This window comes from Gadus chalcogrammus, chromosome 6 (assembly GCF_026213295.1).
Source record: "Gadus chalcogrammus isolate NIFS_2021 chromosome 6, NIFS_Gcha_1.0, whole genome shotgun sequence".
NCBI lineage: Eukaryota > Metazoa > Chordata > Actinopteri > Gadiformes > Gadidae > Gadus > Gadus chalcogrammus.
Genome location: NC_079417.1, coordinates 26,718,955 through 26,745,471, shown reverse-complemented (window position 1 = coordinate 26,745,471; position 26,517 = coordinate 26,718,955). Strand labels below are relative to the sequence as shown.

The 26,517-nt window shown below is 43.9% G+C and overlaps 4 protein-coding genes across 8 annotated transcripts in view; 2 read left to right on the top strand and 2 right to left on the bottom strand.

The window, feature by feature from the left end:
- Window positions 1-9,383, bottom strand: part of ercc6l (excision repair cross-complementation group 6-like) — a 32,751-nt gene extending 23,368 nt beyond the window's left edge. The window contains exons 1-2 of the mRNA XM_056592176.1: window positions 8,753-9,383; window positions 5,744-5,788 (exon numbers count right to left, since the gene is read on the bottom strand). Coding sequence (XP_056448151.1) covers window positions 5,744-5,788; window positions 8,753-8,826 — 119 coding nt within the window. The 5' untranslated portion in view covers window positions 8,827-9,383. The remainder of the gene's footprint in view (window positions 1-5,743; window positions 5,789-8,752) is intronic.
- A 1,514-nt stretch (window positions 9,384-10,897) lies between these two features.
- On the bottom strand, window positions 10,898-18,719 carry sdhaf1 (succinate dehydrogenase complex assembly factor 1). 2 transcript variants are annotated; one of them, XM_056592186.1, is made up of 3 exons: window positions 18,450-18,719; window positions 16,948-18,096; window positions 10,898-11,029 (listed from the first exon to the last, which is right to left on the bottom strand). In XM_056592186.1, the coding sequence occupies exon 2, from the start codon at window positions 18,021-18,023 to the stop codon at window positions 17,769-17,771; it is 255 nt and encodes an 84-aa protein (XP_056448161.1). In that variant the 5' UTR covers window positions 18,024-18,096; window positions 18,450-18,719; the 3' UTR covers window positions 10,898-11,029; window positions 16,948-17,768. The 2 variants fall into 2 exon arrangements, with proteins under 2 accessions (XP_056448161.1, XP_056448160.1); XM_056592185.1 differs by having other exon boundaries at window positions 16,948-18,100; window positions 18,450-18,718.
- Window positions 18,720-18,963: 244 nt separating this feature from the next.
- On the top strand, window positions 18,964-21,877 carry nudt18 (nudix (nucleoside diphosphate linked moiety X)-type motif 18). Of its 2 annotated transcripts, none has more exons than XM_056592184.1 (7): window positions 18,964-19,080; window positions 19,368-19,540; window positions 19,700-19,810; window positions 19,896-19,998; window positions 20,164-20,218; window positions 20,560-20,684; window positions 20,819-21,847. In XM_056592184.1, the coding sequence occupies exons 2-7, from the start codon at window positions 19,394-19,396 to the stop codon at window positions 21,217-21,219; spliced, it is 942 nt and encodes a 313-aa protein (XP_056448159.1). In that variant the 5' UTR covers window positions 18,964-19,080; window positions 19,368-19,393; the 3' UTR covers window positions 21,220-21,847. The 2 variants fall into 2 exon arrangements, with proteins under 2 accessions (XP_056448159.1, XP_056448158.1); XM_056592183.1 differs by having other exon boundaries at window positions 18,968-19,080; window positions 20,164-20,287; window positions 20,819-21,877.
- Window positions 21,878-21,976: 99 nt separating this feature from the next.
- Window positions 21,977-25,948, top strand: rsph14 (radial spoke head 14 homolog). Of its 3 annotated transcripts, XM_056592181.1 has the most exons (7): window positions 21,985-22,010; window positions 22,102-22,301; window positions 23,455-23,557; window positions 24,135-24,253; window positions 24,664-24,892; window positions 24,981-25,117; window positions 25,564-25,948. In XM_056592181.1, exons 2-7 carry the CDS (start codon window positions 22,103-22,105, stop codon window positions 25,803-25,805), a joined length of 1,029 nt encoding a protein of 342 aa, XP_056448156.1. In that variant the 5' UTR covers window positions 21,985-22,010; window position 22,102; the 3' UTR covers window positions 25,806-25,948. The 3 variants fall into 3 exon arrangements, with proteins under 3 accessions (XP_056448154.1, XP_056448156.1, XP_056448157.1); XM_056592179.1 differs by having other exon boundaries at window positions 21,977-22,301; XM_056592182.1 differs by lacking the exons at window positions 21,985-22,010; window positions 22,102-22,301 and adding an exon at window positions 22,496-23,059.
- The last annotated feature ends 569 nt before the right edge of the window (window positions 25,949-26,517 follow it).

The following is a 26,517-nucleotide window of genomic DNA, read 5'->3' as shown; positions in this document are numbered from 1 at the left end:
TCCTGATAAACACGTTATGTCTGACTTGAAATTTGAAATGAACAAATCGAATAATCGATGACAGAAGAAATGTTTTTTATATAGCAGTCCCTGACAAACTATAGCATAAGTCTGCGGAGGTTGGTTCAATACTTAAGATAGATGTTTTATAGAGAGAGCTATGCTACTCCGGGTTGACCGTAATGAGGCAGGAAGCGCTTGACGGCAGACAGACAAGCCCTTCTGGAAAGCTCAGAAAAGACAAAAGCTCTGACGGAAAGGAAGGACGGCAAAACACAAATGACGATTTGTTGCTTTCGTGATTGTTTTTAAAATAAAATATATCATATACAATAAATATACCATTATTTTCAGTATTATTCTACATAATTATTCTAGTAATGCATGTAACTATTAAATCCAGCTACGTAACAACCAGTCGTCAATTTCGTGTCAGGATGGCAAGAAGCTACTTTTGTCCACTAAAATGATATCCGGTTTGCCGTCTACCATCTGTCATTGCGGCCAGCCCCAGCAATTGTCTGTTCATGCGTTTGGTGACACTACACAATATTGTTATGTCAATACACAACAGAAAGTATATGGAGAATGGTTTTCACAGCCCAGTGATGCTGGTGTCTTTTATATGAAGGAGGGCATTCAAATATACTAGAACGATCTATTAGGAGGCTGTTACCATACAGGAAGTTATGCAATGACTAGGTGACTTAGGGGTCAAGGTCCCTAACACTAAAGTTATAGACCTGGGGTTTCTTTTATATCAAGGACGATCCCAAGGACGTTTACAATTATAAATTGCATAAGGTGCAGGCTCGTTTTTACCCCAGACTTTGATTTCTTTTTTACAAACCTTAAGTCACAAATTTCCAACCCATTCGTCCAAAAATGGGAAGGGCTCCACACTAATGTTTTTTTCAACTTGCCTGGTCGGGCCAGTGGGTCTGAATTCTACTTGCCCAAAGTCAATTTTCACTGGCCCCAAATATAACGTTTTTTTTATTAGTGGTTATCAAATAACGACAAAGATTCAGGTAAATTGTTATATTTTATCTTTATATTATCAGCTTTGTGATAACCACATTTGCCTCCGCGTTCTGTTTAGTAAAAAGAACCGGCAAGGCACCGGAGGACGGGTTATCAGCAACCCGCTTAGCTGCCATGCAAGCAAGATGCTGCTTGCTCTTATCGTGACACTCAAGCATCTGCTTTCTGAAAGATGACGTTCCTTTAAAAAACAAACTGCTTTCATCCGCCGTTGACGGGAACTTAAGGCAAACCTCGCAGAACATAGTTGGTGATTCCTCCACATCCTTGAGTATAACCCAGGGGATCTCCTTCTTCCAGGATTCTTGAAAAGTTTGCACGCAGCCATCTCCTAGTTCTTTATCAACTGACTGCGGTGTGCCCGCTACCTGCCGGGAGTCTCGCGGTCTCGATTTTGATTGGCCGAAGCCACATTCAAATAAAATCAAATAGTACACCAAGCATTATCCGACGAGGGCAAGGAGAGGGGGCAACATAATAGCTTTATCGATGATCGAAATTTAATTTTTTTTTTGCTTCGAGTCCTCCACTTGCCCGAACGGGCAAGCGGGTTGTCATAGTTATTTGCACAACATGGCGTTGTACTTGCCCCGGGACGTCGGGCAATCCTTATTGTTGAGCCCTGATGGGTAACTTTAATCTTCCCGCTGTGTAATACTCATTTACTCTGGAAGTCACACCCCTTTTCAGGCCCTTTTGAGATGGCCAGAGATGCCAAAATGCATAAACATGTTCCTGGTCCAGGTAAAGACAAATACGAGATTTGGATTTCTAGCTTGCAGAAAAAAGTTTTGCCCAAATGGGCTGGTTCCTTGACAGAGCCTCTCATAAGTATGGCCATCAGAATTTGGTGTAAAAGGCAGTTTTGGAGATAGGAAGGTTCTACTGCCCTGAGACTTGACAACCTAATTACGGGGCCTGACTGGGACCCCTACACCGAACCGTGGGAAAGGGTCTGTCCCCTTCCCCTGGCCACACGAGCCCAGCGAAAATGATCCGGTTTCGTTTTATGCGGTTCAGGAATATCTCCGTAAAGACGGATTCATTACGATTTGCGTTTCAGGTGTCCACACGAATCCTAACACGAAACCGCATAGGCCCGGATGCATTTGAAACCACCCTCGGACATGGTTTCAGAAATGTGCGTTTTCGGGCACCGGATCCGCCGGCTCTGTCTGGCCGGTCGGCCGAAACGCAAGACTTATACGGTTTCACCAAAAAATCGGCTCCGTGTGGACGGGGCCTTAGGGTAAGGGTCCCCCTGATTCGCTGAGAGACACGAGATGTCCACAGAGAGATCCCAAGGAACGGGTTTCTATCTCTTTTCTACGAAAGATGAATTTATACCAACGGCTTGTGTTTCCAATGCATTATAATGGAGCATTTGATGACACTTTATAGCCTTTGCTGGGGGCTAGAGCCCCCAAATTTATAGTTTGAGTAGATCTTGATGCAGTTTCTTATTCGCAAGTCAATACATGTGCCCATTTATGGTTTCAGTATGTTAAATAAAATACAAACTAATATATATGAGCCTTAACCCCTGCTCACACAAACTAGTTCAGGTTATCTAATCTGAAGCTCCAGGTCACTTATAGGGTCTAACATTGGCAAAATTTCAATTAACTATTTCAGTCTTTTCACATCTGGTTTTAGTTTTCTGTTTAGTTTTTTTTTACACTTCACTTCCTGTCTGCCCATCATTCTACTGTCTTTCCAAAATGAGCAAATAAGATCAAAAGCGAAAGGAGGAAGAATTTTTAAACGAATTGCCAAACTGTTAATGATTGGTATTTCTATGATTTTTGATTCCTGCACCAAAAACTTTTTTTGTATTTCCAGTACAAATGAATTACAGATTATATTATAAATGTCCTACCATGACCCAACCTCCAAGGAGATGAGCAGGACCATGGCCCAGTCCTGCATGAGTTCCTTAACTGGTGTGAACAATCCCATCTCCTCCTAAACACCTCAAAGACTAAAGAGATGGCTATTGACTTTAGGAGAGAAAGTATTTCGTTCAACGATTATCCAAGGGCAGCCCATACAGTCTGTCCATGAGTATAAGTATTTGGGGGTGCAGTGTTTCCCACACATTGACGAGACTATGGCGCCCCGCCATAGTCTAATTTCGGCCGCCATAGTCTCTGCGTGCACATGATTTTTTTTTTTTTTTTTTTGCTCAGACGAAGTTCGTGTCGCTCTCATTGTGATTGCATGAGAGCACGAAGTTCGGCTGTCTGCCTGCGACTGTGCCGAATAGCCTTCTGCAGCCGAATCCAAGTTGGCAATCCTTGAACTTTATTGAAATGAGAGTCTGGCGAATCGTGATGAAAGCCAATCAGTTTAGCGTGCGTGTGCTTACGTTGCAGAGGGTCTTGAGTTGTCTAAAAAATAGAGAGAGCGCGACATTCGGAATTTTGCATTAACGTATGAGCACTACCTTAACAGCATCCATGATCAGTAAGTTAACTAACTGTAAACATACGATGCTCACAGAGGTGATGCATTTTTAGATGCATACTGTTTGAGAACATAGAACTCCGTTTGACCTAGTGCACACGCAAACATAAAAACGGAGTTTCTGAGTTTTTATAAATGATCGTTTCCCATGATTTCATCTGAATGCAACGTGAGCTGCAACAATAGTGCCCCACAACTCAACAAAATACAAAGTCCATAATCAATACCAAGGAATTAGTTCTTTGTTAGTGTTAGTTTACTATTAGTAGGCAAACCACCGCGCATGTCCGGTTGATCTTTATTTACTTTTTGTTGTTTGTTTTTTATGTCGTTGTTGTTAACGGTCATGTGTATCTGTCTTTTCACTGAGAACAATTTCCCCAAGGGGACAATACATTGCTAACTCCTCTATACAAGGATTACTAGTACATATGGAGGGGAGAAGGGACAGACTTCAGTGTTTCCCATACATAGACCAATGGGTTGCGCAGCGCCACAGAATCAAAACCGAGCTCCACAAATTGATTCTGCTTTTTTTTTAATGCGATTTTTAAATATAAATATTGTTCCGTTCATTCATCTCCGCATAGCACTCATAGGATATGTAAGGGATAATGTAAAGAAACGCCGGTCATTATCAAGAAAATAAGCCTCGACAGGGCGAACAGGACACAGACGCGCAGCGGAGGTGTCTTGCTTCGACCTGAGGGGGCTTAATTTCGATAATGACCGGCGATGTTCTATACATTATCCCGCTTATTACACAGCTACTTGCCAAAATGGAAAAATAACTTCACATGGTGTGTATTTTTACAATTTATTTGTTACCAGCATTCATAGTGTTGATCAGCAGAGAAATGGTCCGCCAAAGACGTTGAAGTCGCTTAGCAACCGAAGACGTTGGGGTTGACAAGTTACTGGTAGGCCTACTTGCGGAGTAATACCAAAGACGTCATTAGAGGCAAAAAATCCTTTGTTTATCCTTGACAGCGGTCAATTATACTCATGATTATACAACGGGGGACCTAAATCCAGCGATCTGATTGGTTCCCAACTGTTGTATAATGAGCGTATACATAGATGCTATGACGCCCGATCATTTTGTGAAAGTTTGCATATCACTCCGCGCCTGGAAGTAGAAACAGTTACAAAGTAAAACATATGTTGGATGATGGAGAGCGTGTAAATGTTGTTACTCCGGGAGTGAGCAAGGCGATGGAGAGACTAACGAAAGCTTAGGCACACGGCGAGTGAACTGCTCCATAGGATAAATTGCCGGCGAACCGCTCTATCGGAGCCTTCTCTCGGAGGGACGCTAAAGTGTGTTGCATAGCGACCGTCGATGCATAGCGGCAGCCAGGAGGGACTACTTTTTTGTATTCTTTAATTAAACGGCTATTTTGACTTTCTTGGTTTCTTTTTAAATGTAGTGTGTCGATGACTTTCGTTTCGCCATAATAGTAACCGTTGTATAAAAGCAATAGATCACTTCAGTCAGTGGCATGTGCTCATTATACCACTGTGAAGGGGGTCGCCGGCCCTCCGCTGCGCGTCGGGGCCGGACAACGCCCCTTAACAGTGGTATAATGAGCACATACCACAGCCAGGGCCGGATCTACCATTAGGGCACACGGCACTGTGCCCAGGGGCCCCAACCATTCCCAGCCAGTGGGGGGGCACCACACGAAAGAAACTTTTTTTTTATTTTTATGAATGTTTGTACTCTTAAAATAGTTAGACATGGTATTATTAAATAGGGTATTCATTTAAAATTCATTATTAGACATTTGTGCCCAGGGGCCTATGATTTGTTAATCCGGCCCTGACCACAGCCTGGCGTGATCTATTGCTTAATTATACTTAGCAACGGTGAATGATCAAATATAATTCACCGCCGGAAGTTGTGAAGGGCCCATGCAAGTGAACGAAGCGTTCCAGGGCATTGAGAAGACCCTTGCAATAATTGCGATTAATGTGAAATGCGGTTATAGTTTATATATATTACGATGTTAGACCCCCAGGCCGTTCTGCTGGCGATTTTAATTTGCTCTGCAGCAGAGGCTGGAGATCGGTAAGATCGGGAGGTCTCCGGTGGGCCGGTCCACTTTGAAATGTATTTTGTGCGCGATTGCTCGATTACGCAAATGAGCAATCGCGAAATGGCCCCCCGCCACACATTGCTACCTGGTCTGTCGGACACACTGCGACTTCAACCATTAACTCTCCTAGTTACCTGTGGTAGATGTCCATCTTGTCATTGGTCTCCGTGGACATCAACCTGCAAAAACACATTCAACACTCAGAATACATACTTACAGCAGGGTCAATTCACACACCAGCTCGTGTTCTACCCGAGGTCATGTAACTCTACTGTAAGGTTCGTTTATAAGACAGCAGCCATCCCCTTAATAGGTTTCAATAATAATAGTATGATGCTGTGCATAATCAAACAAAACTGCTTGCGTGCGTGCGTTACGTCATATACAACAGGGGTTGACACTAGGGGTTGACACTAACGGTTGCCGTTAGTGGATTTCTGAGGGTTTGTTAATATAAATGCTATTTATTCAAGTTTTTTTAAAATACTGAAGAACAGCCTTTTTATCCGCAAAAATCACACAAAATAGATGTATTTGCAATTGATCAGCGCGCTGTCTTCTCTTCTCTCGGACAGCGAATTAACAGAGACGCATCGCTACAGCTCGAACAAAGCCCCGCCTTCTGTCACTCGCTCGCAGTGCGGTCTCTGGCAGTGATTCGGCGGCGTTAGCTAAAGGTTAGCCAACACAGCTAGCATCTCAAGTGTAGCGCCTCCGCGACCGGTTTAGGTAGAGAAGGAAAATGGAGTTGTGATGGAGGAGTGTAGCCTGGCTAACGCCAGACCTCATCTCAATCTACATTGAGAAGAGGTCTGGGAACCACACATTCGATTTCTCGTATTTGAGGCGTGGTTTACGATTGCCCGGAGCCGTTTATTGGGCGCTACGAATGTCTATCATATGAGTCTGTACGTAGCTCATGGCCAATCGTATCAATTATACCAAATGACGTATGTAGAGCGACAGAAATTCGATGAGGAAGAAGATGATGGGTGTGTTGCATCGTCGTCGTCATCGTCTTGCCGTCCCTCCCCGTTCTGTGATTGGTACCCTACCTCAGGCAAAAATCGGGATGGAATCCAAGCTGCCCAGCAGCGCGAAATTAAATTGCGCGCAAAGCAGAATGGGTATACCCAGGCTAGGAGGAGTGCGGTTAAATACTTTGGATTGAGGCAAATTACCAAGGAAAGTCAAAAGACTCAATTGCAAGAACACGTAACACATGTAAAGTCATATGCAAGAACACACAATAGCGATCTTTCTCCCGTAATTGGACATGCACAAACTATACATTATATGACATCTGAGCCCCCAATGATTCCCAGTCCAAACCATATCATTCTGTGACTAAAACGCGCAAATAACCACTTAAGAAGAAACGTCCCCTTTTCTTTTAAAGGCACCCAGTGCAACTTTCGAGGCTTAAAAATAAACATTCAATTTCTAGTCTTTTTTACACGTAGTAAGTTTCAATAACTCCATACCATCACATACCGACATTCAAGCAGCAAAGATGAGACGTCGTTGTGTGGTGAGAACTGATAGAAAATCGATAACAACAACGCCGCCATTTTCTTTATTTTTTGTAACCTACAATAAATAAAGCAGGCTTCCAGTCAATGGAAAAATGGCTTCTCCCCACCGACGATTGTTGTTTACGATTTTCTATCAGTTCTCACCACACAGCGACGTCTCATCTTTGCTCCTTGAATGTCGATATGTAATGGTATGGAGTTATTGAAACTTACTACGTGTAAAAAAGACTAGAAATTGAATGTTTATTTTTCATTCAATGTTTACATAAAGTTGCACTGGGTGCCTTTAACCACCAGAAATTAAGTTTTACCTTTGTGATTTTTGTCCACAAAGTTGAATCTGATCGCATAAAACCACCATAAACAGATAATCCAGTGTCTGGGCCAAATTTTGCAACTAAAAATGGTATTTACAATCAATGACTAAGAGAAGGTCTCTGAGGAAAAAAGGTTGCCTTCAATCAGAACACATGTTCTTAAGCGCAATCTAGTGGCCATATGTGTATTTGAGAGTGTTTGGCTTGGTGTCATTGATTATATTTGCCCTGAACTTTAAATAGAGGTGTCAAGTGTCAAAATTTTAAGATATCTACCTTTGTTTGCGTCTCATAGTAAGACAGTGCTACCAACTAATAAATGCCAACTGATAATTATTTCAGGTGGAAATGGTTTTCTTCCACTTATGCCGTGTTCCAGCTTTATTAACTTTAACCAAGTATTATCCACATTATATATTTCACTTGCACAACAATCTTTCTATTGGCACCAAAATGACATATTATAGCCCTTGCAGTTGTGGAGATATACTCTATTTACTTTGGCTACGTTATTTTCTGAAAAAACTAAACAAATATATATATATCGAAAATGGTAGGCCTATAGTATATCGATATTTTTCCAGGTAGGCCTACAGTATCGAAGTTAGTAAATCCAGTATTGTGACTGAGAACACGACTAGAAACGCGATTGTGATTATTCAGTTAGACCTACAAGGAACGTGAAAGTTAAAAAAGACATATCTTTGCTACTACCGTGGACATTTAGTTATGTTATACATTTGCATAAAATCCAGATAAAAGCACGCAGGTCTACATATAACTGGGCGATAGTTTCGTTCGGTAAATAAGTAAACAAAGAGAAGTTTGTTCTTTTTTAAACCCATGTGTGGAAGCTAACATTCAGCTTCAGTCTGAGCTAGGATGAGTTTACTCATCCTAGCTCAAAAACCAGGCCAGGTGCCTTGCAAAAAAAGGCCCGTTCACGATTCTGATTTTAATTTGGGTAAGTGAACATGACATTCAGGCAAGTTGAAAATGACCTGTACTTGTCCGATGGGCAAGTGCTTTTGAAACCTTAGTGTCAACCCCTGTTAAGATGTCATACATGTAACTTTTCCTATGTCTCACTAACAGGAGGTACGAGATCACCAGTGTTCAAGGTTATCTTTAATGATACATTCCCTTTAGTCTGTATCTAAGAGCTAAGATAGCTGCAGTAACGTTACAGAGTAGCAGTCTTTTGATCTACCAATGGCTCTAATTACTCGTGCTTTCTCCATGTTAGGGCTAACTTAGCAACTATCTGTCATAAATCATAACAGTTACTTACTTCTCCAGTTTGTCGGATATACATGCTATGTTCTGGTCGGAACGTGAGACGTTCATTATTTCTTCGTCCGACATAATTTTAGCAAACCACCGTAACGAGTCTAGAAATGTGTTGTTTGTTGGACTCGAAGAATCGAAACCTCGGGTTCGTATATTTGAACATGCCACTTATCCCGCCAGGCCTTCCGAGCCAATCACAAACCGCTCCTCGTTGACGTCGGAAAGAATTGTCCTATCGAGATACTGGGATTTGCAAAGGGGCGTTGACAAGAGTACACGAACCAATGAATGAGGTTTCAATCCGGAAATATCCAACGTTGTTTTCTATGTTACGTCATGATATCAAAATGTATTGATATATATTATATATTATTATGCAACGGGTGGCTTAAATCCAGCGATCGGATTGGTTCCTAACTGTTGTATAATGAGCGTATACATAACTGCTATGACGCCCAATCATTTTGTGAAAGTTTGCATATCACTCCGCGCCTGGAAGTAGAAACAGTTTCAAAGTAAAAAATATGTCGAACGATGGAGAGGGTGTAAATGTTGTTACTCGGGAGTGAGCAAGGCGATGGAGAGACGAGCGAAAGCTTATAAATGTAGAGGTGTTATTTTTTTTGAGAATGTTTATTTCACTTTACATTATGAACATTCACAACAATTTTTATGGATAAAAGCCCTACCGTTCATATGCAAAGAATCACAAAACCCAACTCACATTATTCTGCATTACACGATAGTAATAGATTACAACTATTTCAGAACAAAGAAAAATTCAAATTAACAAATATTTCAATACTTGGGTCAACCATTTGAAATAAAAATTGAAATATTTAATGCTACTTAAACTGATCTAATTGATATACTCTGCTTAATTCTTCCACAACAGTTTGAGAGTGCCTCTCATGTCCAACACCAAGTCTGAGTTTGGCTTATTTTTATTGAGCAGTTTAGCCGTCCTTTTGGAAAAGTGGTCGAGGTTGTTCCCCTCATCCAAGATACGTTGGTCCTGTCGTACTATCATTGTTCCATCCTGAATTTCCTTTGTACGCCGATAGATTGCTGCATGGGGGCCGAGATGCACAGGCTATGACCATGCACAGACACTAATGTGTGCGCCGTGCCGCATCTGACTCTGACCTGCGTTGCTTCGACATTGTGGATAAGCACAAAAATCCCTCCAGCCCTCGCGGTATCAATGTAAATAATCCACCGTCTAGCATGAGATTTTACTGGGAAACAGCAGATCAATACTGGGGCTCGTGCAACAGTAAAAGGGGTTAAGCAATGGGCATAAACCAGCAGAACAGCAAATCTCAGTGGGGTCAGAAAATATATTTTCAATGGCATAAAAGGTACATTGATGGAATATAGACACTGCCGTATTCTGCCACTTCCTACCAACGCGGTTGGGTAGTTGCCTGGATCAACAGAGTTATTTGAAATACATTTTCAGCTGTAATCCTGTTCTTGGAAAGGAACAAATAACAAAAAAAAATCATATTTGTTTATATGCCGCGCGATGGGCTGTACGAGATGTGTATATGTTTGTGCGTGTTTCAGAATATTGGCGCGGACTCCAGTGCTTTCACCCGCGCAGCGAACAGCAGAACGTTCTTGTTCACCTCAGCGCTGAGCTCGGGCTCAGACGCCCGCGGATGTGTCTGGACAAACTCTGCAATGCTCTGGATACATTCTTTCTGTTAAAATAAACACACACACAATACATATGTTTTATGCACCGTCACACACACTCATAAGTTGTATATTGTATGCACACACACAAGAAATTTATTATATGCACTGTGTCACTCACACACGCACACACACACGTAACCCATAGTAGGCAGGCTTGTTTGGGGTTGGCAAAGTCATGAGCTCAACAGCTCACTTCTCTTTCGACAATGGGAAAAGGCCACCAAGTCCTATTATCAAGCACACGTGGAACATCGGCTGCGTGGTTTCTTAAGCCTTCAGTGCAACATAAGCTTATTACAACCATCATACACTAATGCTTCTCATCACTCTCTCAAACACACACATAGTAAGGGGTAAGAAGGGAGAGGTAAGTGGAGTAGAATGTAGATTAACAAAGCTTTTTTCATGGCTCAAACGTGTACTCAACCTCCAGAGGCTTTACCTTAAAGTAGTCCACTCTGTCCTGTCCTGTGAGGCGGTTGAACAGCTCTCTGGCCACACCGATGCCGGTCAAGGTCATCAGGGTTTCTCTACTGCTGTCACTCTGTGTTGAGAGCCAGTTCAGGAAGGCCATCTGGAACAAGAGAGAGCAATATATTTTACACAGGATCAGACGTTATAATCCCTTGTGCCAAAATCCAAGGAAAACACATATTCAGAACCCCCTGTCCAAACCAACCTTATAAGCACGCTGGCTAATGAGCTACCAACCAAAGGTTAAAAACACGAGACAACTTGCCCAACTAACAGCAGTAAATACAGCAGTAAGCAGTAAGCAGAATATCATTGGGGCACCCTCTTTCACAGATGTCTTGTTTAAGTTAGGCCCACGACACCTCCTGAAGGCTTAACAATGAAACCAGCGTCCTGGATTCACCCCCCTTAATGCTGCCACCACATTGCCACATTTAATGCATCTAAAACACTCTTTCCTGTATAGCCCTACCCCTAACCCTGACCACACAAACACGTTGGCACATTAGCACACGTTAGCACAGCTGGCTTACCTCAGCTTGCACCCCAGGAAGTATGTTTTCTCCTTACCCACAGCCATTCACTTGCTCGTTCTGCTGCCACAGACATGTTACTAACCGCCTGCCTCAGACTTTGTCCACAAATACCCAGTTCAGTCAGCAAGCTAATAGCAGATCTAGCCACGAACCCCCGTGCACCGATTTCAATAGGCCTTAGTCGCGAACTCTAGCCTCTCTGTGCTGCCTCTTCAGCCATCTCAGCATACTTCGCTTTCTTAAGATCATTAGCTACTTCAACTCTGTCTTCCCAAGGAACTGTAAGTTCAATAAAATAAACAATCTTCTCTGAGTCTGACCACAATAGCATATCTGGGCCCCGTTTCCCGATAACGATGGATCTTCACTCGTACGATCATTCTCCCGATGGATCTTGCGATCCATCGATAATTTCTTTGGAGCGTTTCCCGAAACTCCTCTTAACGTGAACGCGCATTCGCTGCACTCACGACGTCGTAGGATTGTAACTGTCTACTGACACGGTGCTGAAATGGGCTCCGTAGGAGGGGGAGACGCAGGAATGTCGCAGGAAAATTGTGTTAAAAAGGGTTAAAATATATCCCCATCAAGGACAACAGCAGAGTAGCCTACGAAAAAAATAGACTGCAATTATATGAATGCTAAAGACATTAAAACACAATTGATTAGGCTGAAACCGACATATCAGTCCTAATCCTGAATGCACTGTGCGTTTCACGGCATTTTCCCCCCTGAAATAATTCCATATGACAAAAAATTAAAAATAGCTTGTGTGACAACTACATTTATCTTAATGGGCTGATTTCTGAAACATGCTTTGCGCAGCAAAGAGAGCCGACTTAATCTGATTCCGCATAATGGTTTCCTTGATTGATAATTTGAATACAACGAAGCCCACCGTCTGGCCCGGTGCATCGTTGAGCGCACGATCGGGAGGTGGAAGTTGCGCTTTAGATGCCTTCACAGGTCAGGCGGAGGGCTCCAGTTTTCGCCGGCCAAGTCATGCGCCGTGATATGGGTGACGGCTATGTTGCACAACATTGCAGCTAAGGCTGGGGTGGCATTGCTTGAACCGGAGGACGCTGAGGACGATGAAGATCGGTGTGAGGACGGCCTCCCTCATAACTACGCGGCTGGTTTTCATGCGCGTCGAAGAGTGATTGAGACTTTTTTTTAACCCCCTCCACCCTCCCACATGTCACTAAACATTCCCGTCAACGTGACCAATCCCCACCATATCCCAGCCTTTTGCCTGCTCCTTTGCTTGTTTTTTATAATTTATTCTATTTCTTTATTTTTAATTTATTTTATTTTTTACATTATTTTATGCTACGTTTTATGAGTAGCCTATGTCAGTCTGCACAAATCCCCCCACTTTCTCTCACACATTTTGAGTGCCCTGCCTGCGCAAACATTTTCTGGACTGTCCCGTTTTATTTTGGCCATTTTAACATCTTTGTTAATAAATTAATTCATAATCTTTATTAATTACCAAACTAAGAACATAAAGGCGCAATGCGTTTTAATAAAACGCATCCAATAGACGGAATGTCCGATGGTGTCGCCACTGAGGCTATAGCTGACGATGCTCTTAGCGTCCTACGAGTACCTACGAGCACCCCTGGAGTACTCGTTAGCTACGAGCGTTTTCAAGACGTTCGTTCCCCGAGATGCTTTCGGGAAACGCGGTGAAAACTCTACGATGCGCTTTCGACGCACTTCACGATCCACTTAGGCTAACGACGCTTTCGGGAAACGGGGCCCTGGTCTTAGCCAGCCTAAAACAGTACATAAAACAGTCAGACACCATTACAACCTTCAAGTCACAACTCAAAACTCACCTGTTCAAACTCGCACACAACGTCTAACTGATCACTGTCTTGATTGTTTGTTTTGTCTTTTTTTTGTTTTATTTATTTATTATTATTATTTTTCCACAATGTCTTGTTTTTAAACGATTCATGATAACTTTATGCTCTGTAAGGTGACCTTGGGTGTCTTGAAAGGCGCCCTTTAAATTAAATGTATTATTATTATTATTAGCCGAGTGCTAACAATGTGTGGAGGTGTCACGTTAAAATTGTACCGGGGGCGAAAATTGTACCGGCCTACGTCATCGTTTGTTTACATCCTGACAACCTGCCCGGCAACAGACGACGCGATGCAGAAAACATGTTTCCAAACGACGAAATAACATAATACAGATAGCGGATCGCTATCTGTATTATGATAGATAGCGATAACACTTGTTTTTACTTTATATTTGTAATCGAAACAATAAAAAAATCGTCTGTTGCAGGGCAGGTTGTCAGGTTGTCAGGATGTAAACAAACGATGACGTAGGCCGGTACAATTTTCGCCCCCGGTACAATTTTAACGTGACAGGGGCACAACATCCTGCTGAATAAGATCCGCCTTCAATTCCCAGGCTCCTCCATTAATTAGCTGCCCGACTCTGTGCCTGCCTCTAAATGGTCTAGCCTTTCCCCCCTGACGCACAAAGTTAATTTGCCTACCCTCTTTAATAGCGGCTGATGAATTAGCTTCTCCCCGTTTATCATCAACAGCCTCTGCCAAACGTTTCAATACCTGGTTGTGACGCCACGTATACCGCCCCTGGGAGAGACTTACCTTGCACCCTGATAGGATATGGCGGAGGCTGCATACAAAGGAACATAGTGTGCATGTCTCATCCTCACCATACCACTGATTTAAGTTCTCGGGAGATGGGAGCAAATCATAAGTGGCACCTATCATAAATCTGATCCTGCTAGCCTCCATACTCCATAGATCTCTCCACTTTATCTTCTTCTCCACTCCCTCCCAATTCACCCACTGCCCTTGTTTTTCCTGTGACACTGCCTTAGTACATCTTACAATCTCCTCCTGCCTATACATTTCCTCCACTACCATTTTTCTCTTTTCTCCTGCAGAAGCCTTACCCCACGAGGATTTACCTACGTCCCTCCCTAAGCCCCCCCGCCCGTACTGAACATGGCCCATAATATCTATATGTTCAAGTGCCGATTGACCTTGCTGGACCGCTTGTTTGGTTTCCATTTCCTCCCTGTGTTAACTGTGGGTGCAACCCTCCTCACCACTGGGTCCTTGGACTGAGTAAGAGTAATCTCCAGTCTAACCTTAGCACATTTAAATTCTTCTGTCAGATTAGATATGGGCAACTCTACTATGCCCTTCCCATACAAGGCCACGCTGCTTAGGCAGCGTGGGACTCCGAGCCACTTTCTGACAAAAGAGTTGATAATTTTTTCCATCCTTTCTACCATTGACAGAGGAACTTCATACACTGTCGATGGCCACATTAGCCGAGGCAATAAACCAAACTGCAGACACCACAACTTAAGCTTACCTGGCAGCCCTGACTTGTCTATCTTTGCAATACCTTGTCTAGTTTCCCGTCTCAATTCTTCAACCTGTGCCTTATCACTAAGGCTTGCATCATACCACCTTCCCAGACTCTTCACTGGCTTCTCCAGAACTGTAGGTATCACCTCTTCATTTATAGCAAACTTCTTATCAACTACCTTTCCTTTAACAATTGAGAGACTCCTAGACTTACTTGGCTTCACCTTCATTCTAGCCCATTGCAGATTGCTATTTAGCTTATCCAGCAACCTGCGGTTGCACGGAGCGGTTGACGTCATGGTTGTCATGTCGTCCATAAAAGCCCTAATTGGGGGGAGACGTGGCCCTCCCTGAAACTTCTCCCCACCAACTACCCACTCAGAGGCCCTTATAATAACCTCCATCGCCATTGTGAAGGCGAGTGGGGAGATTGTACATCCCGCCATAATCCTATCTCGAGCTGTTGCCAACCAGTGGTTTACTCTGCCGTATCAAAACAAAGTTGAATATCCAGAAAATAATCTTTAACTAGGCTTTTAATGCTACCTGAGATTCTGAAGTAGTCAAAGGCCTCCCATAACAGACTATGTGGTACTGACCCGAAGGCATTAGCCAAAACCAAAGATACAACGTGCAGTTCTCTCCTCTCACGCTTCGCTAACTGAATTTGGTGCCAAATCATACTGGTCATACCCAATTAATCTCAACTGAGTCCCTCTCTTTGGGAATAAATATTCCCCCAGCCCTACGCAACGCCTTGGGAATACTGTGCTTTTTCCAAACTATTCTCATTAGCTTCCATAGGAATCTTAACACATCCGGCGCGCTCTTATACAATCGGTAGGGCACGCCATTAGGTCCCGGGGCTGAAGAGGCCTTTGCAAGTTTTATTACATCTTGCACCTCTTTCCACCTTGGTGGGCTATCGTCACACTGACTACTTAATTCACCAATAGGTGGGATATCTGCTGGAAGCACCATCTCTCTGAACCTCTCCCTATCTTTGTGCACTCCCTCCAAGTACTCCTCAAGCTTCTGCTTAGGTTCCATAAGACAACCACTCTTCTGCCTATCAAATAATGACTTAACAAATTTAAATGGATCCTTATAAAATGCTACTCTAGCTCGCGATTTCTTCTTCCTATTTTTCCTAATATTTTCTGCTCTTCTTAGCACTGCCAACCGCTCCCTCACAGCTGCCTGTAGACAATCAATACCTTCCTTTTCGTTATCTGTAGCTTTTCTCCACTGCTTCTTAGGCTGCCCCCTCTCCTGGATGAGTATCTATCTCTTGCTGGCGCCTAGACTTGACTACGTCATGTTGCCGTTTCGTCCTTTTCTCAACAATCCCAAATCTCTCTTTACCGTAACTGTAGATAATGTCCCCCATTTTCTCTAATTTGCTTTCAGCCGTCCCTTTAGGCCGTCCCAGAATGCTAACCAGATCACTATTAACAACTTCCCAAGTCCTACCTTCTGCTGCGCCTGGCCACCTAACCCCACGCTCATCTTTTCCCTCCTTGGTTGGCTGGCCTCCCTTCCGGCCTCAGTGCTTGACTCTACCACAATATAGACTATAACTCGAGTAAAGTCCGAAACAAACGGTCGTATATAGACCATTAGTCCAAGCTGGACCGAGTCCCTAGATATGTCTGAACTACCATGATATGAGGGAAAAGAAATGCCCTGTGGCGCTGGGAATTCTATCATATAATGCTTATTTCAAGGGTAGTTTATTAATTTCGACGGACAGCTAAACCAATAACCTAACGCCTTTGTTTTCGAGATGACGTATTAGAGACATGCCAAAGACAGAATCTTTACCAGATCTTAGTCGCAGTGCACTATTCAAAAAGGATGCGAAGAGTTTAATCTATAGAGAACCCTGAAACATGGAACGCCTCATAGACTTAATGAGACTTAACTAAATAATGAAACAAAAGGCGTGCCGAAACCAAGAGGATGACCCAAGCTGTCTGTAGAGGAGCAGTATTGGTGAGTATATCGCCATTCAACGCAATTGGATAATACTTTAATTTTCATGAATAGGGCCCTCTATGGAAGTATTTTTAGTTCGTAATGAGTGTCTGACTGAACTTAGGTGAGTAAACCTTACCTGCTGGAATAACTGAGGATTCGACATCCCGTCGGTGGTATTCGCTGACCCCGGCATAACTTGTAGCAACCAAAACAAATTATTTACAGATTGAACGACGCTATTTGTAGGGAATAAATATATTTAATTGGGATCCGTCTTTGGTTGGCGTTCGATGTTGTTTTCCTCCACTCCCTGTGCTTCCTGTTTACGTCTAGTTCCTCTTCCGTCGCCGGGTCCCGTTCTGTTGCCCTCAGGTGGACGAAGTGGGAATTCTTAAAATATTTTTTTACCCCTTTGTCCGGTTCAGAATAATTTACATACAAGTCATGCCTACATATAGATCCGACACAATGCATGTTAAAACCTCACAGATTATGTATTTATATTATACAAAATGTGTTTATGTAAATATTAATTGATTAAATCACAGGATAAAACAATATTTTGGTTTAAATACGAGTTTATTTTCTAAAACAATGCTACTTCTCGTTTTATAGCAAGGACAATAAAGGACATGAATGAAAACAGCAGAGGATCAGCCACATTCATTGTCGACCAAAGACAATATTCTATATTGCATCATCGCACCTAAATGCAAATGAAATACACATTTAAACTAAATGTCTTTCCCACATTGCATCTCCTAGTTCTCACACTTTGAGGGCATCTCAACTGGGAGAATCGCGAACGGTATACCAATGTTCGGTGAACACTGCAATCACAGAATAAAAAGATCCCCTCTCCCAAGAATTGGTATAATACAACTTGTTTCCTTGAGGAAACAACAACAACAACAACAACATGAGGGTGCGGGGAGGGGACCTTCAAAGTTGCGTTCACTAGGTCATCTTGTCTGTTTTAGGTTTGGAGAAGGAGCCCAGCTGTTTGGTGTTGACGTCCCTCAGCTGCTCCAGTTGCCTCTGTGCCCGACGGAACAGATACTCGATGTGCATGACGTCCTTCTTCTTGATCCGGGAGTTCTCCCTGAACTCGTCTCGGATGCGGGGGATGAAGCCTGGTTTGTCCCGTCCCGCTTGGAGGAACTGGCGATACAAGGCCAGAACCTGCTTTTGCATTTTACTGTGTCGGGACATGAGTGGTTCACTGTGGCTTTCGGTCTCACAGCAGAACAAACTAATCACGATGACGACGAAGATCACCCATCACCTTGCTTAAGAGAACAGAGACACAGAGTTAATGTTGCCACATTTACCCTATGAACCCTGAAGGACAAAAGTCTAAAGATGTAGAACATTAAGGCGACATTGCTTACAGGGGTGATGAATAGTTGATTATAGTACATCCGTTGCTATAATGTGAAGGCCCACAAGATCTTATATATGATATTTGATGGTGGACGTCGAACGTGTGTGTGTGTGTGTGTTCATTCTTAGCTCGGGTGGGCCCACTGGGATTAGCTAAATGTAACACGTTAACGTTGAACTCAATAACATTAAGTTACGTCACTTTGGTCCACACAGTCACTTGGTCAAAACGGTAAAAAAAAAAAAAAAACATACTTGAAATAGTGATTCCTTATTTTCGGCTTTACAGCTGTAGTGAACGATCCATTCGTTAACCAGATGAGTGTAGATCACTACTGTTTGAGAGACCGCCTACTATTCAACAACTGTGTATAGTTACTAGCTTCATTCATGTGGAACTATAGAAACATACCCAGGCATGACCTTACGGACTACACGTTTTAACGGTGGTCGAGACTCACAATGATGCACAGTTGCGCAACCATCACAAATTGCGTCCACTTCCGTTTACGCTGTATGCAACTTTCTGACGGTATTTGAATGCACCATGATAACCCTGTCACGGTGCATTCGAATACCGTCAAGAAGGTGACAAACCGAACCTCAAACGTGGTTTGGTTCATCTCAAATGTGTGGTTATGACATTGTTAAATATCCACCTATATATTGACAAAATGTTTTATTTTGGTGACATTTATAAAAGATTAATATATATATATATATTTATTTTTTTGTAGAATTAACGTTAGGGTAAAGGTGCTTTTATTTTGAAGCTCCCAGGTTACTGTTCTTCCTTGTGAGCTGAAGATGTCAGGTGTCAACAAATCCATCGCCCTACTCATAGCGAAAACTAAATGGGAAGCGACACTATTTAAATGAGCAAAAGGTCGGTCGTTTGTGGCGTAACGTTATCGCATGTATGCAAAATATAACTAAATTCAACGAACGGATGATATGTGATTTTCTAATTGAAAAGTTGTGTTTGTGATGTTAGCCAGGCTGACATTCGATGAAGAGATTTGCCTGAACCTACTTGAATAACATTTCAATTTAAGTTTAGCCTGACAACAGTAGAAACGTCTTGTTAATGTAAATGTTAGTTAGGTTGTCCATAGTCGGTTTATTGGGATATTCTCAAGTCACGTTTATGGTGTTGTTTGTGGTTGTGCACAGGTAAGCTTCCATTCCACTCCACAGCTATGGAGGTTGAGGATCAGGTCAGAAGGATTATGGAGGGAGAGGGGTTAGAGTTCACAGAGTTAGATGTGCATCCTGATCAGGCCAAACCAGCAACGCTTAGAAAAACAGTCTCTTACATCGTCTGCGCAGTCATCCTTAACGACCAGGTACGAATGTTCAGACTCTTTTGTTTCCTAGGCTGAACACATTGGCCACTAATGACACTATTATATCAGTGTTTGTAGGCAATGGTGTTACTATATGCACGGTGTGTCTATATTGGCATGTATGTGTCTGTCTGTTTAAATCTTTGGGTGTGTGTTTAGGAGGAAGTGCTTATGGTGCAGGAGGCCAAGCAGGAGTGTTTTGGACAGTGGTACCTCCCTGCAGGTAGGATGGAGGAGGGGGAGGCTATTGAGGCGGCGATGCAGAGGGAGGTAAGAACCTGCCAAGGACAACTTCTACATTTACTCACGTAAGAATATAGACCAATCACAAACTAGAATTTCACTTTTCCTGCAGGTGAAAGAGGAAGCAGGCTTTGACTGTCAGCCAATCACATTGCTGTTGATCCAGGAGCAGGGACCACAATGGATCCGCTTCATTTTCCTTGCCAAGGTCACAGGTCAGAGGTCACTAGTGCATCCCAATCTTAGTTTATATAAAATCCACAATGTCCTATTCATAAGTCTTAGATTGTTTGCTCTGTTCAAATGTCACATCTGCAAATCGCTCTTTCTCTCTTCCTCTGTCTTCGTATGTTTTTTGTGCTCCTACTTCCCACCACTAGGGGGCAGTCTGAAGATTCCGGGTGAGGGGGATCAAGAGTCCCTGCAGGCTACCTGGTGGGATAGGGTGTCTCCTCTTCAACTAAGAGGACGCGACATCCTCGACCTTATAGACTCTGGGCTCAAGTATGGACTTGTACCCTACCCCCTATCAATGTTGTAGTGGGTGTATTAGTGTGCTCTGCTAAACACTCTAATGGTTTCTTCACGCTGTAAAAGTTGGACCATTCACATGAGTCAAATTATTTTGTTACTTTTTTTCTTGCAGAAATAGATGTTGCAGGCCACATCTTTTTTCTTGCGACACGAGTATTAAGCAATTCACTCTTATATTTGAAAATAACGGTGTGTTAAGAGCCTCTTTTAAACTTCAGGTCATCATGGGTTTGTTGCTACAGGTACCACCAAGAGACATGGCATCCTCGCACGCTACCGGTGGCCATACCCTGCAGTCACGTGGTGCAGAGGCTGGTCCTCATCTTCTCCAATGCCGAAGAGGAGCTCTGGGTTCTACTGGTTAAAGGTACTTTCTCAGGGGCTTCCTGGAAAGGAAAACCAAACCCGAAAATAACTTATTTGTGGTGAAGATGATGTCACAGGTTTACATTTTTCAAGAACTGTTTCTGAAACGTGTATGTGTGTGTGTTTGTGTCCCAGCCCCGCGCCTCCACCTCCCCACAGCGGGGGCGGTGAAGACCCATACGCTGATGTGGGCCTCTAGCCTGGTGGTGCAGGATGCCCTGGGGTCCCTCTACTACGACCAAGAGGTCACGGCACTGGGCGTGCTGGGCCTGCAGCACCACTACCACCCCACGCCCGGACGCCTGCAGTCCCGGTGCAGTGACGGCGTCTGCTTCAACATGCTGGCGCAGCTGGTTCCGGACCCCGTCCAGCGGGACCGGGACGGGGAGAAGCTGGAGGTGGTGCCGCCAAGCCAGCCGCCGCCGGTGGAGAACCCTCGGTACACCTGGAAACGCATCCAGAGCCAGGTGCTGACGGACATCCTGCTGGGGAAGATGAAGAACCCCTGCACCTTACCCATCCACAGTCTGTACTGAGGACACACCGCTGCTGGGGTGTAGTGGTGGGAGTGTGTTCTGATTTTGAAGAGAGCACACCTTTTAGGAGCTTTGTCATGGAGGAGATATCTAATCATTTATAATCGAAGATGTTGTACAGTTTCAAGATGCTATTTATTGGAAGGTACAGCATTGAGGGTGGTGTTAGTAAATGGCTTTTAAAGGAAGTCGTAGAAAGTAGGCAAGTCAATCGTTGTTGTATTCCAAAGTTCGATTTATACGGAAATAGCACACTTTGAAATTATGCAATTCTTTGTTAGATTGTAATTACCATTGATTGTTCAAAGACTTTCAAACAAAATATTGATGCAACCTCCTTACATCTGGGGAAAGGGCCCATCACTAAAACAAACACTGAGGGTGTTTCTATCCGTGTTCACCCGTGCAAGAGCTAAAACTTGCTAGATTACTACTACCATGTTCTTCTGACAAAAGTATTTATTGTAAGTCACTTTGGATAAAAGTGTCTGCTAAATGCCCTAAATGTAAATGTTAATGTAAGACCATCAAATGCATTTGCATGGGGTTATGCCTGTTTATGCGTGTGCACATCAAATACACATGTAGGTTGTACGAAGTACAATAATGTATTACGAATACGAAATATATTTATTGTATAAACAATAAAACTATATTGAAACTACCTGGTTTACTATTATTTGTTAAATATCGTCAACAACATATTTCAAACATGATCCAACGTTGTTTACAAATGTTCCTAGGCAACGGCAGAGGAGCTCTTTCCAACAGTAGCACCGACCTCGCACCAGGTACCTTGACTAACCCTTCCGCTGTTCCATCTCTAAAAGAAAAGTAACGTTATGATGTATATGTAATATTTTCGATATGTCGTTTCGACAGGATGGCCAACGTGCGGATATCGGAGCGGCTACCGTGGCTCCTCAACTCCCACCTCGCCCCCGTCGCCTACGGGAGCTGGGCTCTCCCGAAGCTGGTCCTGGAGCTCCAGCAGCCGGACACACTGACCCGACAGCGGGCTCTAGCGTCGCTCTGCGACCTCGCACACGACCCTGAAAAGGCCTATCAAGCGATTCAAAACGGTAAAAGCCATGGTGGCTTTAGTAGGTGATGTAAATTATTTTAGTCTATGCTATTTCTGATGACATGTTTCAAGCTAACCACAGTTATGAATGGTTTCTTCATCACATAATGGACAAAACCATATAAGGTTTTATTGATAAGTTAAAGACTACAAACATGGCCACTTAGTCATTTCCGTTTAAGCCAAGACAGATGGTGCGTTCGAGTATTCTCTGCGAGCCGACTCGGATCTCGGATCGGACGCCACGCCCACACTAAAATCGTTTTATTATGTTTTGAGCGTAGGTCGTCGGAGAAAAACATGGACGCCACCCGGAAAGCTATTGTTGCGGTAGCATTGGCCGACTACTACTACTATTTTCATTTATATTATTTCAGGACTACGAAATAATATAAATGAAACGGTGCGTTTTCACCGTACGAAAACGCAGCCATTTGAACTTCTACAATTTTCACTTCATTTCATGTTTCAATGTATCTTCTGCATATGTAAGTTATTACAGCAATACGAGTGATTGAAATTGCGATTTAAACCACCAAAGCGGTCCAAACACAATGAAAACAGTTCACTGAATGTCACACTGGGCGCATCCATCTTCAATTCTATCTCGGAACCCTCGCTCGGTCACCGCTGAGTTCAAACGAGATGGGGAGATCGACTTCCGAGGAAAAGGGGCGTGTTTGTGCGTGTCGCTAGGCAACGTCCTCGGAGCTCCGAGACGGATGGATATTAAAACGCACCAAGAGGTTTACCTCGGTAGGTGTAGGTGTGGCCTATTTACCGTTCCGCCCACTCCCAATATAACTGTTTGTTACCTGTGTTCGTGAGATGCCTCATGGAACACCTCCAGAACGCGAGATGCTTCATGAACCACCTCCAGAACGCAAGCCCGTTTACCCTGTCTCTGTTAGAATAAACCACGTTGTTGAACATTTACCATTCTCCGAGTCATACGAGACCACCACACCACAAAGGATCGAATTAGTTTAACTTCATAGGTTGACGAGGTTATGTGAGCTGACATTATTGAGTTGAAGTTGAAGTGTAAACTGCGGTATAAGGGTCCCCATCGCTGCCAGTGGCCGATCAGGTGAACTCGAGGTTAGTGATGATCCAAGAACGTCCCCCACGTGAACGCGATGTGACTGCAGGTTGCCTGGAGCAGTTGAAGCTGTTGCTGAGAGACAACGAGCCTTCGATCCGGACGCGAACCTCGGAGCTTCTCTTTCTTCTGGTCGCCCACAGTGTCGGCAGGTAACATCTATTATCTACCCAAGGCTCTGCTTCTGCAACCAAACGTATTGTGTATTCTATTTCCTCTTGTGAAACGGCAGGGAATCTGACAAAGATGAAAAAATGAAGGGACTGAGTGATTAAACTCAAAAGTTATTATCAAAGTGTCAAGAAGACAGACTTTCTAATTAGTTGAGTTAGTGGTGCAATGGCCAATGCATGAAGCAATCACTTATATTTCATTATTTAAAATGATCTATAAAAAAATCCACTTGCATACACTAAATTTATTATTATCACTTCCTCTTCTCCATCCTTAACTTAACACTATCTATATATGCACCCAAGCTTGATTTGATTCAGATATAATTAAAACCTTGTTATATGGATTTATATTCGGGAACAAAATCACAGGCGTCAGTGAGACGTGCTCTATTGAAGGGTAACTACATTAAACTACATCATGCAATGTGATCCCATAGCTTTTTTGCTGCCTTTGAGGTTCCTTGAGACATATTCATGCATGTTCCTGTTCTAAATCCAATGAGGTAAAGTGACTGTGTGTGTGTGTGTGTCTGTGTGTGTATCCTCCACCTAGAGAGGCCTTCCTGTGCCGTGATGTTCTCTCTCCTCTGGCTGAGCTGATAGATGAGTCGCATCATGCCTGTAAACTCAACGTCCACCGGACCCTGAACCGACTGGCCAACTTTCCCTCAGGTATGGCAACAAAGCAACAGACTAACCCTGTTTTTCTAATCCAGAATAACACAATGAACCTGTTGTCAGAAGACTAATCCTGTAGTTCTAGTCTAGAATGATAGATTTATCCTATGGTTCTAATCCAGATTAGAAAACAAATCCTGTATTTCTATAATATATTCATCCTGCTGTGCTAATCGAGAATATAACTAATCCTGCGGTTGTAGTCTAGAATAACATATTGATCCTGTGGTTCTAGTAAAAGACTAAACTTGTAGTTGTAATCCAGATTTAAAACATAATCCTGTGGTTTTAGTCGAGATTAAAAACAATCCTGTGATTTGAATCCAGACAAAAAAACCAATCATGTGATGTGGTTCTAACCCTGATTAAAGACAAATCATATGGTTCGATCTATGTCATTCCAGCTGCAATGTCAATGGTGTCTATGGACCTGGTTCCACGCCTGGTGGCAAATGTCAACGAGGAGGAAGACGAGGTCATACAGACCCTTCTCCTCTATACCATCAGTCTGTGTTTGAGGGTGGATCCCCGGCCCGCCCTAGCCTGTAATGGGGTGTCTGTCCTGGGCAAGCAGCTCTCCACGCCCTCCCTGGGAATCCGTAGAGCTGCGTTGAACGCTCTTCTGGCCATCAGGTAGAAAAACTCAAATGATGTAGAGCACCAGTCACTCATGAGCCGTCTGGCCTTCCAATCATATGTGTGTGTGTCTGTGTCTCCTTAGTGTACCTCTGGAGGGGAAGGAGAGGGTGTGTGATGGGGGCCTCCTACCGTTACTGGTAAAGCTGCTGTCGGACTCGGACCCCGAGGTCCAGGCCAACGCTGCTGGTACCATAATGAACACTGTCATCATTACTAAAGGTACACACACACGCACGTATCTTACTCATTGAAAGACTAATTAGATGTAAACTCCCTTATTAACCTCCCCTGCTTCTTTTCTCTCTTCCCGTCTCCTCTCCTCTCCTTTCCCCCCTCCTCTCCTCCTCCCCTCCCGTCCCCTTCTCTCCTCTCCTCCCCTTTCCCCCATCCCCTCCTTTCTCCTCCTTTCCTCTCCTCCTCCTCTCCTCCCCATTTCCTATCCTTTGCCCTTCCTCTCCTCTCCTCTCCCCCCTCCTCCCACCCATCTCCTCCTCTCTCCTGTTCTCTCCCCTCTCATGTCCTCTCCCCCCCTCCCCTCTCCTCCTCTCCCCTCCTCCACTCTCCCTTCTCCGTCCCTCCCCTCTCCCTCTCCTCTTCCCTCCCCTCTCCCCCCCTCCGCCCCCCCCCTCTCCGTCCCCCTCCTCCCCCTCCCCTCTCCTCTCCAGGTAAGCTCCAAGCTCTGTCGGCAGGGGCCCTCCCTGGACTCCTGCTCCTGGTGTCCAGCGAGGAGCGGGCGGTGTGCCTCAACGCCCTGAAGGCCCTCACGGCACTGGCCGAGGCCCCTAGCGGCCGGCGCCATCTGTTGGAACACGTCCCGGTGCTGAGCAGCCGGACGGGGGCCCACGAGGATCAGGCGGTCCGGCGGGCTGCACAGTGCGCTCTCCAGGTGGTCACCTGGACGCCCTGACGGCCCGCTCTCAGTCCATTCAGTCTCAGCTTTATTAGACTGATTGGCACGAAAGAGGAGAAAGAAATGCAGGCCAAAAGCTTGCAAAAAAAACAACAATATAATAATGGGCTAATAATAATAACGAATAAAAAATGTCTGTCTCACTGCTCTTCTCTGTGTCTCTATATCATTATCCATCTCTGTCCCCTTCCATGCTTATGTATGACATGGGAAGAAACCTCCAGACATGTTAGTCACTCCTAAAGGCTTTGATCCCAAGACCTTCTTGCTGGAAGGAGAAGTTCCAACAACAGAACCAGTCAGCAAAAGTTGTAAAGACCCTGTAAAAACCTTTTCTTTACCCAGAAGGCGCCCGCCGTACTGTTTCAAATGGCTCACTACTTACATTCTTCTCTTTATCAAATCAAGGCCAGCGGGTTTGAATAAAACCAGACCCCAGAGCCTGCAGAGCCATTAGCAGGCTGACACAAGAGACCAGTTCTTCCAGCCGTCCAGTCAGGCGTTGTAAAGAGGTGCCTTCGTGGTGAACGGCAACAAAAGCTCAGCAGTCAGCCTCACTCTATTGCCATGGTAACAAATACTCACTAAGTTAAAGGGGTAAAGAGGCATTTTCTTAGATCTTAAAATAAACTATAGAGGATGTGTGGAGCTGGCCAAGAAACTGCCTGACCGAATATATTTATTTCTATACCTTACCCTTCATAGCCTA

Bases quoted from the DNA above. Each gene is read 5' to 3' on its own strand.
- sdhaf1 (XM_056592186.1), bottom strand. From the start codon at position 18,023: ATGTCCCGACACAGTAAAATGCAAAAGCAGGTTCTGGCCTTGTATCGC.
- rsph14 (XM_056592179.1), top strand. From the start codon at position 22,103: ATGGCCAACGTGCGGATATCGGAGCGGCTACCGTGGCTCCTCAACTCC. The intron at 23,558-24,134 runs GTAACATCTATT...TCCTCCACCTAG, and splicing joins GTCGCCCACAGTGTCGGCAG to AGAGGCCTTCCTGTGCCGTG. The intron at 25,118-25,563 runs GTACACACACAC...TCTCCTCTCCAG, and splicing joins CACTGTCATCATTACTAAAG to GTAAGCTCCAAGCTCTGTCG.
- nudt18 (XM_056592183.1), top strand. From the start codon at position 19,394: ATGGAGGTTGAGGATCAGGTCAGAAGGATTATGGAGGGAGAGGGGTTA. The intron at 19,541-19,699 runs GTACGAATGTTC...GTGTGTGTTTAG, and splicing joins CAGTCATCCTTAACGACCAG to GAGGAAGTGCTTATGGTGCA. The intron at 20,288-20,559 runs GTATGGACTTGT...TTGTTGCTACAG, and splicing joins CTTATAGACTCTGGGCTCAA to GTACCACCAAGAGACATGGC.